This window comes from Amblyomma maculatum, chromosome 1 (assembly GCF_055883805.1).
Source record: "Amblyomma maculatum isolate TAMU_Amacu chromosome 1, ASM5588380v1, whole genome shotgun sequence".
NCBI lineage: Eukaryota > Metazoa > Arthropoda > Arachnida > Ixodida > Ixodidae > Amblyomma > Amblyomma maculatum.
In genome coordinates, this window is record NC_139344.1 from 100,551,859 (window position 1) to 100,563,883 (window position 12,025).

General features: G+C 44.0%; 1 protein-coding gene across 1 annotated transcript in view; it reads left to right on the forward strand.

Moving 5' to 3' along the window:
- The window catches only part of Glg1 (Golgi apparatus protein 1), a 109,200-nt gene extending 97,589 nt beyond the window's left edge, over positions 1 to 11,611 (forward strand). The window contains exons 21-23 of the mRNA XM_084588668.1: positions 3,576 to 3,696; positions 9,133 to 9,239; positions 9,349 to 11,611. Of these exons, the coding sequence (XP_084444794.1) occupies positions 3,576 to 3,696; positions 9,133 to 9,239; positions 9,349 to 9,516 (396 nt within the window). The 3' untranslated portion in view covers positions 9,517 to 11,611. The remainder of the gene's footprint in view (positions 1 to 3,575; positions 3,697 to 9,132; positions 9,240 to 9,348) is intronic.
- The last annotated feature ends 414 nt before the right edge of the window (positions 11,612 to 12,025 follow it).

Genomic DNA, 12,025 nt, shown 5'->3' on the forward strand with positions numbered 1-12,025 from the left:
ATGTTTCCTAATATAAATACCCATTCTATGTGTAGGCCAAAGGAAACTGTTCTAAGTGCAGCAGTTTCTTCAGCAAATTAATCCGAAGTAGGGCATATCAACGACGCTAGCGAATTTGTCATCTGCAATACCACCTCTCATGCAGTTGATAACGTTGGCACACTAAAGCAGCGCACATCATTTGACAGAGCGTATATTAAGCTTTCGAATGATGCCTACATTGTGATGTTCGAAAAAGAACAACTCGCAGAATGCTCACGCAAACATTGCCTAAAATGGCACATTCGCGCTGCCGGAGTTGGACCCCCGCCTTAAGGTGGTGTTCCTGCCCCCGAACGCAACAAGTCATTTGTAACCACTGGATGCTGGGATTATAAGGAATGTTAAGCACAATTTCAAAGCTTTGTTGGTGCGCCGCCTCCTCGCGAAGATTGAAAGGAAGGACGCGAATCTCCAGATCACTCTTCTGGACGCTGTGCATTTTCTTGCAATTGCCTGGGATCGCGTCGTTCCTACGACCATCGCCAATTGTTTCGCGAAGTGTGGGGTTTTCAAATCCGCTGTGGCTACTGCCTCGCAAGTGCCAGACCCGATTCCCATCGATGTCTGGAATCAACTTGACGTCGACGATTTCGTCACCGCGGACGACTACCTCGCCACCTGTGGTCTCCGCACGGTTGAAGATATTGCGGAGGAAGCATCATCACAGCCTGGCATTCCATGCAGTGACGAAGATGACGACGACCAAAGCGTTGATGACCCACCGCCGACGGCAGCAGAAACGATGCACACCATTGATGCTCTGCGGCGCGCCGTGACCTCCGAGTCTGTGCGGGAGAAGACAGCGGCCCAATTTTTCAGTTTTCAAAGCTCTCTGTTATCAGATCTCTCGGAAAAGAAGATGCAGAAGGATATACGCGATTTCTTTCAACGAAAATAAATATTTCGTACCTGTTGGAAGGCTTGAAAACGGATTTTGCTCGTTTTTTGGTGATACGAAATTTCGGGTGATACGAAAATTTTCGTCTCCCTTTGAATTTCGTATCACCGAGATTCTACTGTACAAAGCTGGGAATAATATGAAGTTTGAGAATTGCAACCGCATGCCTTGCTACTTGCTTGCAAGTAAGACAGCGGTGAGCAGCCAGTTATTGCCAGATCCAATAAAGAGATGCTCTACTGTTGGAGAAGGAGCCCAGATGTTACTGGCTTGAGGCCTTTGGAAAGAAAGCAAATTCTTGGGGCCAGTGTGCCGCGTGATTAGACCTCCTGCTCGAGAGGGTAGGGAGAAAGAAGAAAATAAAGCTTCACCATGCTTTTGCACTTGCTTGAGGCAAGAGTTACAGGTGGCATGTATGCAGCACAGAAATCGACGTGTCCAGATTCCTTGTGTTGTGGTCATGTCACCTGTCGCACTTAGGTGCATGCTGCAATTTCTCATGGACTTGAAGGTTAAACAGCCCATTTTTCAACTGTTGCAACATCACACCACGCGTCATGTCTTCCTTAAGCTAGTGCGGCTGGTGGCACGATTACAGAGCCTGAACCTTGCACAGCCAGGTGTTGTTATTGTGTGCATCACCTGCTGTGCATTGCCAATAGGAGGCAAAGAAAGCTACTTGGGTGCTGGGCTCTCCTGCTTGTAAAAATTTTAGCATCCATTGAGCAGTCTAGCATAGAGAAATGAGGGCTGTGACTAACGGGCTAGACTTACCAGTTTAAATTAGGATTGTGTGAATATCAAATTGTTTGAATATTGACTGAATATCAATACTTGTTTCGAATATTGAATCGAATGTGTATAATCAAGGACAGACACATTTTGCCACTACAAAACATTTATTTGAGCATCCAAGGAAATCACAATTCAAAAGGTGCGGCTGCGCAAAAAGTACCGTATTTTCTCTCGTATAGCTAGTGCCAAAAATAGAAAAAAAAAAAAACTAATTTAAATCTAAACAGTTGGACTGTAGTTTGTCTGTGTGCAGTAGAACCTTGGTGATACGAATTCACAGGGTCGCGAAAAAATGTGTATCATCCGAACATTCGTATCATCAAAACAAACAAAAATTAGTATGAAAGAGCATGGGAAAGGCGGTTGCTCAGATCTGTTTATGGACGATAAGGTTTATTACGGTCGCACGGTCCCAGCTCGCCACTCGCGGTGCGTACAGCTCAACAGGCGGTCGCAACGTCGGCGAGGTGCGGACCGCGTGCTCTACGGACTTCTCGCGGTGCAAAGTACTCGCGATGCATACAGCACATCTAGCGATTGCAAATCTATTATGTGCAGGCCGTGCGTGCCTGCCGTGCGTGCCTGCCTTGCGCAGCTGACTACTACTGCAGTATTGCAACAGCTGGTTGTGACGTGGGTGATTTGTGGGCCGCGTGCCGCTGCATACTTTTCACAGCGTCGAGAGCCTGACAGATGATCATGATGCCGGCTATGTGTGGTCTGGCCACCTTCGCGTATTTATTGCGGCATGTACAGCACGACAGAAGATGGTGGCGTGCGGACCACGCTACACTCTTTACTTTTTGCGATGCACACACTATGACTAGTGATCGTGGAGCTAACGATGTGCGCTCCGCACGTGGCTGCACAACTGCTGTGATTGCGACGTCACAGGTTTGTGGGCCGCACACCGCTGAAAACTTTTCACCAAGTGTATGTGCGACAGGCAAATGCAACAGCGGCAACGTGCAGGCTATGCTCCGCCGCAAACTGCTCAACTGCTCGTGATGCGTGCAGCGCGGCTGGCAATCGCGCAGTCAAAGATGTGGGGGCAGTGCATAATGCTCAAGGTTGCGGTCGCAATTCACACGTTCTTATCAGCCTTAGTGGCACGGAAGAATGTTTGGAATATCCGAAATTTTGCGCATTTTACACAGTGCACTCCGGCCGGGGAATTTTGCGAATTCGTATCATCCCGAAATTCGTGTCAACCGGATTTGTATCACCGAGATTTTACTGTATTTTTTGTGTGTGTAGCAGGGGGGGGGATTGGTTTCATGGCAACATGCAGCCTCCTATGCAGTGTTTGTCATGCCCATCATCATTTGTGGCAAGTCAATGAGGGTCAAACAAAGGGCATAGCCAAATCTACATCCATAGTCTGTTTTTAAAGCTAGCCTCCTGCTACTTGTCTCCTGTTCCGTGATGTGACCGCATATCATATCAGCATGGTTCTCAACTTAGCCGCTAGATGGTGCTGCCTAGAAGCGGTGGAAGCTAGCAAAAAGCGATTGGAAGATTGGTTGCTTAAAAGCAGAAAAGTAATGTAGAAACAAAAATTCAGTAAATAGAATGATGGTATAGTTAACTGATTTAAAACAATAATTAATATATAGGGAAAAAAACAAGCATGATAGCAACTACTACCACCCTGTTTCAAGGGACGCTCCTATATTCCATCCATTCCATCCATCCATCCAGCTACGCCCGTGATATGGTACTGGCCAATCCCCATTCTGATCAGTTTCCATTGACTCAGTTGCCATTAAAAAACTGCCCATGTGACAAGCTTGTTATTCTCTGAGCATTTTTGTGCTAACTCTGTTTTACTTGGTTGCAGGAAGTTGCACGTCTCATACATGAAGGCAAAGCTGATGTTCAGGCTGACCCAATTTTGTACAAGGCATGTCTGCATGACATTAAGCATTTCTGCCATGACCTCACGCCAGGGCAAGGACACTGTAAGCCCCAGCTGCTTCTTCATTCATGCTTCAGTTTGGAAATTCTTTTTTTTTTTTTTTTCCTAAGTTGCCATATTTACTCGAATCTAGGCCGGCTACGATTCTAAGTCGAACCTAAAACTTAGTCTCGGTCCACAGAAAAAAACAAAAAAACAAAAAAACTTACCTTGATTGTAGGCCACCGAATAAACAACTGCGAACAAGAAGTACAGCATGCAAACGACATTTATTTACATTATCTTGCTCAGCCGTCATCATCGCTGACTTCCTTATCGCTGGGCTCCTCATAGAGTGCACAGTCTTCGGTGCGATCAAGTGCACTGGAAATGCAGCACGTGTGGAATGCGCGCACAACCAGGCTTTCCGGGATATCATCCCAGGCTGCAGAAATCCAAGTGGCCACGACTCCCAGCGATGCGCGCTTTACACGACCTGTTGGTGTAAGCTCGCGCTCTTCACCAAGCTAGTCCACGTAGTATTTGCATAGCCGATTCTTGAAAGGTTTATTAAAGGGGTCATGACAGCTAACATTTGAGCATAAACTGACTATTGCGTTTCACTCCACACACGTTAAGTTATAAATTCTCGAAATTTGAACTCATTCGGTGCAGTAAATAGTTTTAAAATGATATTTTATTATTCATATCGAAACCAGCTTTCTGGCCTGGCAACCATTAACCACTGACGTCACGAGATCTCATCCCCGTGTCGTCTGCTATTCGCGGTGTCGGCTGCGTTATTGCATGCACGTCGTGGATGGTGGTTACAGAGCTTTTTTGTTTCTCTTTTTTTTTTTTACAAGCCTTCACTATAATATACGGCCATAGTGATCCTCGCACTTGTTTTGGGCTTCGTCTAGAGGTTGTCGAGGAGGCTGAAATTGATGGCCTCATGCTGTATTATTTTAGCTTGCAATTGGAAGCATATTTTTCTTACATTATGAGAGTTGTCTTGTTTAGAAAACATAACGCTCCTGCGTATAAAAGGGCGCATGTCCAACGTTTCCTTCCACCTTGTGCATGACGAAAGGGGATAGGGGTTAGCGTTGTATTGCTGAGCTATTGCCCGTCGCCCTTTCAGTCCAAAACTAGGAGGAAATACCAAACAAGCTTACGTTGACGCGAGAGCATACCTTGCAACATTAGAGAAGCAGACAAATCTTTTTAACGAAGTTGTACTGATTGACTTGCTGTTATATGCGCGTGCTAGTCAAACTTAATTATTCTCGGCTGGTAAAGCTTTTTCTTTTTTGCAAAACTATGTTCAGTCTAGCCACGGCCAGTGCACGAAAGCATGCGCCGTCACCGCCGCTTCAGTCTCATCATCACAAAACCCAACGCGATTCGAATGCGCTTCACTGCCCTCACCGAACAAGAACCTCCCATCTGCCGCAGTCTCCGTCCCGCCTCTCCCGCAGCCGCGTGCACGACTGTGACCAATTCCCGAGCCGAATGGCGTCTCGTGAGTGCTTCAATGCAATTCAAAGTAAACAATCGCCATTTAGTATTTAGTGTGTGAGTCCTGAACTCCTGCAGGAATGCACCGATTCGTAGATTACGACTGCGCCCCCAGTGTGCTTACCCACAAGCGGTGCCGACAGCTACCCGCTGCGCTCACCAGACATGGTCACATTGATGCTTCCCACTCAATGTGCACGCACTTTGTGATGTAAGCAGTCGTCGATTTGGGTCATTGCTGCCAGAACTACATGCGATGACCACATGCAAGCGCTAAAGCTTGTGAATGCGCGCTCTGTAATCGCCGAAACTCTACACACAAGCCCCGCATACTCGCGCTAGGCCTACTCATCGTGGAACGGGCCGGCAGTTCGGCGCCTTCGTGTCTATAAGCAGTTCGGGTTTCTTAGAGTCGATAAGCTAAGGAACCTAATCATGCAGCCCACTGACTGTGACCATGCCTTATGCTAAAGAAAACATATTTTACTCTATATCGCTTTCGTGCGGTAACATATCCTCATCGAGCACATCTGCATGAGGGACGGCAACTGTGTCAATCGTCCACAAAAAAGAGAGAGATGTGTCATTTGATATTGCAGACGACGCTTCGCCACGAGCATTTCAAAATGGCAGTCGCTCACGGTGGGAAGAACTTCTCGATTCCGATTTTTATTGCGTTTTTTTTTTGTATTATTTATTTTTTTGTAATATGCGCCGCTTGCTAGGCACTAAATCTTTGCGTGTAGAATTACAGACCTGTATATTGTTCACAAAAGTACAAAACAGAAATACATCGACAGACCATGTCATCGCCCCTTTAAGGCATACATCTAGAGGCAGACCTGTATATTGTTCACAAAAGTACAAAACAGAAATACATCGACAGACCATGTCATCGCCCCTTTAAGGCATACATCTAGAGGCGCAGCTTTTGTGCCATCAGATTTGATGATTCTTCTGCAGCTTGAAGGCAGCGCTATTGTGACACCGCCTGCTTGGTGCCATGGTGGTGATCATATAAAAATTCCCATAACGCACTCAGGGTACCACAAGAGCACACGAGAAGACAAAGCCAAAATGGCAGCCAGTGCTTGTGTGTGCTTTGGTCAGCGTTTGCTAGGGCTTATCTTTTGTTGGCGTTTTGTGGGGGCGCCACCTGTGTGCTACTTTTTTTCCTATTTTATGATTATGAGACCCCAAGACAAAATCCTCGAATATAAGCCGACCCCAGAGTTTTATATCTCGCTTTTTTTAAAAGACTATCAGCCTAGATTCGAATAAATATGGTATATAGTGCTCTACCATGCCCTTGTACAGTGTAAGGGATCGTCAAGGTGCACATGGGGGCATCTATCACCCCGACGACCGGAAGCCGATAAGAAGCGGCTCGGGTGTAAGCCGGTGCCTAGTGCCCAGACAGCGGGGCATTGTTTGGTTGATTCTTCAGAGTCCCTGAATGGAAAAGGGTGCCCCTCCGTGTGGCGTTCCAAGAAAGGCACAGTGAAGCGACGGGACCGTCCCCTAATCACTCCCGCGTCGGGACCCCATATCGGACAGTGAAGATAGTTGCCTTCGATAGGACGACTGTAGCGATTGTTTAATGATGGTCCGACGGGTTAGAATGAAGAGGCATGGGAGCAAACATCCTCACAAGCTCCCACGCAGTCGGTTCCCACGATTAAAAAAAAAAAAAGACCCATTTGTATTGTTTTCAGTGCGGAAACAGCACTGCGGACAGCTATGACCGGGTACGGGGTGAGAGTGAATTTTCTTGGCCCATTCGTGCCGCTTATGGCCAGTGATTGGATAGTTCAGACCAAGGGGTGCGAACCCGAGGTGTAAAGGAAAGGTGCCGGATGATAGTAGGTTGTTCTGGTTTGGGTCGCGTCTTAGGTCAGTGCCCTGGACTATCAGCTCTGCCTTAAGTGGCAGTCCTTCCCAGGAAGACAAGCCAACCAGTTCCAGTGTTTGCCATGACTTTTGCAATCTCATATAAATGTACAGTGTAAATAGTTGTACATAAAAGTCATAAGTTGAACCGTCAAGACCCTTCTGTCTCATCCAAGATATCCGTCGCTGACGGAGGAGCACCGCCGGTGCAACGGCCCCCTGCCTGGAAAAGAAACCAGTTCGCTCCAACCCCTGGTTGGGCAGAATGGCGGGTTAGAAATTTACTTACAGTAAAACCTCTTTGATGCATTTTTTAAAAAATGCATGGAAAAATGTATTATCCAGGAAAATGTATGATCCAAACTGCCCGATTTTGAAAACTGTAGAATGAGGTACGAAGTCATTTAAGTTGACACTTTCACTGTATAAAAGTGTAGATTAGCATTTCTTGACATCAAGAAGCTCCTTTTTTCTCGCAGACTTTAGTCCATATTTGCGTTGTTCTAGGCGTGGAAGAGATGTAGCCGGGATCGTTTCTTTGGTTGCTTCCAAGTGCTTTGCCCTTACATTAGTGACACGTGAAGAAGCCATCGTGGTGGCTTTCTTGTGCCGCATTTTCGCCCATGCTACATCCCTCAGGCCCGGCCCGCTCGTATGTAAGTGCATGGTTGTAGTTATCAAATGGTTCACCTCTGTGTTCCTGAGGCATTGCAGAGAAGCCACCGTGTTCCCCCTCATGAAGTGGCGTTTCCGCGGGAACAAGCGCCTCGTATTTTGGCCCGTTGGCCTTCTTTGATGCTTCACCCCGCTGCACTTAGGCACTGCAGGAAAGCAACTGTAGCGGCTGAGCGCTGCTGTTCAGTTTTTTATATCGCAAGTACCTAGGTTCAGCCCCCTTGCACGTTAGTACATGTTTGGCACCAATGGTATTATTTGTGGTGTTGTAAAATTTGTAAAAATTTTGATGGCTGGAAATAAACAAGGAGAAAGCAAGTTTTGTTTCGGATCTATTTGAAATATTTGTAAAATATCAATTATTTATAATAAATATTATAGCTGCATTGAAACAGCAGTCTTTTTTTCTAGCTTTTTGATGCTCGTGGATATCTTGCGGCCTTCTTACTTGGTTATAAAAAGACATTGGTGACTGCTTTCATAGTTCTAAAACGTTGCTGCCATATTTGTTGCCACTTGCACTGCCGTGTACGAGAGAAACGCGTAAATGCTAGGTTGTGTGAACACCAAGAGCACGAATAGGCTCAATGGACATAGAGTACATAGTACATAGAGAGAAACGTATAGCAAGCTGAAATCCAACCACATAGAAGAACAAGCTCCGATTTGCAAAGACCCCTGTTTAAAGGCTGGGCTCATCATTTCCCAAAGAACAAGCAGTAGTATAGTGTTCTATTGAGCAACTCTGTCATCTTGGAGGAAGCATTAATTTTCCACAGTGTGTAAACGTCACCTCCCCTTTGCCTCCTCAGAGAGGCACTATGAGTGTGATTTTGTCAAGTGTGTGATGAGTTGCTCAGCTTAAGAGATGTGACATTGATGTGTGAAGGAAACGGTAAGAAAGAAATCATTTCTGAGGGTACCTTGGCAGAGGACATGCTTGTGCAGCCTTCATTCATAATAGGTAATGCAGAAGGTGCTGTGTGTCGCGTCTTTGTGGCGTTTTGAAGTGCACAGACATTTTTTCAGCTTGAAGGTGAGCTTGCAATGATAAGCATTCAAATGTTGCATTCATTATTTTGCCCCTTATGAGCACCTCCTTGGAATTCATATGACAAGCTTTTACTGTATATGTTTACTTTGTGCCACTTTTGGAATGTATGCAAAACCAAGGAAGCCTCCTTTACTTATTTATTTATTAGTAAGGGCTATTGGTGTTTGCACTAAAAATGTTATGTGCTGCTGTTGGATCTTTCACACTGTACTCTGATGTGTACTCCCAGGCGCAGTTCTAGCATGCAGAAGGCTTGATCTTTCTATGTTCCTTTTTTTTTTTTTTTTTTTTCCCCACCTAATATTGTGGCTATTTTTGCAGGCAGTGTGTGATGTGACAAAATATTTATTTCTTCTTTAGTGCTTTCCTGCCTTCTGACAGGCCTGGAGTCCGATACAATTGCCTTGACAGAAGAATGTCGAACATTGCTTTCAAAAAGAGTGGAAATGTTTGAGTATGCTGCTCAGGTAGGTGCATACCCCATTCATGTCCATATTTACTTGCTTACCCACTGTCAGAAAGCATTTATTAGTGCAAGAAACAATATTTTGGTTTCCTTTCCTTCCTTCCTTGCAGGTGGCCCCTGTGGAGTCAATTCGAGATGTAGTGCAGCAGATTGCTAACTCGCCGTCAAGGAACTATTTTGTTGTGGTAGCCATGGGTGTGCTAGGCATCATCTTTGTAGGAGGACTGTTTTGTGGCCGTGTCACCAAGCGACTTCCAGCAAATCTCAAGAACAAGTGATGCGCAGGAATTGAAAACCAACATGGCCAAAAGTGTATGAAGAATAATACAACCCTAGACTTCAAGACCATTTGATAGTTGCACTTGGCTGAAGTCACCACAGTACTACAGTTAACGTTGGAGTTTGTATACCTTGGAAGCAAGCTAGAGTTATTCTTGTGAACACTGTTAAGGATAACTGTGTAGCAAGTTTCATGCATGCGTGCTTGACAGCAGTGACATGATGAATTTACGACCAAGGCCTTCCCATTCTCCAATGTGGCTGCCATGTCAAATGAAGTTGTGTCGTTCGCATGAACACTTGACTAAGTGCCCAAATGTTATGTTTTTGGTCCTTTGTTATTGCTTTTGTCTTCTCATGCTCACCTTTTAATCTCTAATACCACTTTTCACCTTGAACTATGAACTACCCTTTTTTAAATTATGTCTAGCAGCCAGGGTCATGTATTTAGGTGGCAAATCCCCTGTTCATTTTTTATTTTGTGCTTTGTATAGAGTGATACCATCACTGTAGTAATAGTATCTTCTGTTGATGGGCATTCTTCTGAAAGCTGCTTTTCTGTTTTGCTGTTATAATGCCTGTTATTAGCATCTGCTGTCACATTTATTGGTTGGTCTCTCTTCCCTGTCATCCTGTAGGGCACAATTTTGCAGAGATCAAAATTGGTGTGCAATCAGCAAAGTGCATCACTTGTTGGTTTTATAATCGCAAGGCCAGGGTTTATAGTTTTGTTGAACTGTCTTATACACCTCTTTGTTTGGCGCTTTTGTAAATGTATTTTGTTGTTTTTATATGAATATATATATGTAAACACACACACATACACCACTGTAACACTTTACATATTGTAAGGTACACGTAATTGTGTGGCAGTCTTGCACCTAACTCTTTATATTTAATCTGTGTGTTGCCATTTTTGTACACTTTTAACTTAATGTAACTTTTCAAAACAGTTTATATGCACACATATTTCAACTTATTTAGGCATGCTCTGTCTCTGTTCTTGTCTTGATTTTGCTTAATGCTTTAAGTACTATCTGCATTTTTCCTAATTTCATTGAGGTCCTGTTGTTTTTATTTTTTTACTTTACTAATAGTGGAGAACAAAGATTGTAAAAATTCTTGCGTCATGATGTATTTTGTGTGAGGAGAAATACAGGCGTCAGTATTTGTTAGTCCCTTTTCTTTTTTCTTTTTTTTTTTTTTTTGTGTTGTACTCTAGTCTAGCTTTTCCGAGCTGTGTTGTGTAACATCAGCCTTCTAGATGTATTGCCACTTTGAATTGTTAGACTTGGTATACACACATAGCAAAACATTTCTGCACTGAGGGTATGTAATGAGTATACTATTAGTCATGTTTTTGTTTGAAATATCCTTGTAGCATATTCAAGCATTTTATACTGTGCACAGCTGAAGGCTAGCTCTTGTTGATAAAAATAAGTAATGTTCTAGTGAAGTGTTGAAACTGGGGTATGTCATGGCCCGTCCAGTGTTTCTGTGCTGTTTGATAATAGGCATAACTTTGCTGTAGCTTTCGCCAGAACCTTATAATTTTTTGAAAAATTAAGGAGCTTCACTATTTTTAGACATGGCCAAAAAAAAAAACTTAATATGTAATATTATGCCACAACTGCTGTGCATGATGTAGTGTGTGGCACGATATTAGATCCACTGTCTAATCATTTTTCAGACTTCTTCTTGTCATTGTGTTTGCAACGGTCCGTAGGGCACTAAATTGCATTTTCTTGTCAATGGCACCGTGGCATTCGAACAAGTGCCCCGTATGTTCCTGTTTATATTGGTTGAACTGCAGTTAATTTCTACATCCTGCACCAAGTCTTGCCATGTCAAGCCATTTGTCGTGATATATGTCTGGCTCTTCCATAATACTTTTATACTGAACCCATTCAAGATGCATGCTTTTGTGTAAAACTTGAAGGCTAGCTAGACTGCATCTCACAGTATGAAATGGCATCTTCATTCACTGTTGCTTTGAAGCAAACAGCATGGGAACATTTGAATTTGATGGATGCTGATTGATGCGAGTTGTGTACTGTTGCACAAATATGAAGATAATTCTTATGGTGATTTTGATACTGGTGTCCTTTTTTTGTCTTCAGTGCAAATTTTCCTCGCTGATCGCGTTATGCGCCACTCTAATCACTGCTTTAGTTGAGTTGTTTCGTTTGCCTGAAGAGCACAACCATTTAATCTTGAATGCCCTTCATGGTGACTGTCCTATAGCCTGACCTTGCTTTAGGAGTCAAACAACTGATAAAAATTAAACATCTATTTCTGCTGCAGAACTAGTTTATAGCTCTGACTTAAATTGGTGTTGCGCACACTAAGTAAGCCTGTAAAAAATGCACTCATAAGTCCTGCCACATGAATGGGCTTGAGGCACTGCCAGGAGGCTTGTTTCCATGAACTAGGCTGACAGCTAATCCATAGGTGTCTGCCTTTATTTTGGCATTGTAAGATATGATGTGCCTATGGTTGCATCTAAAA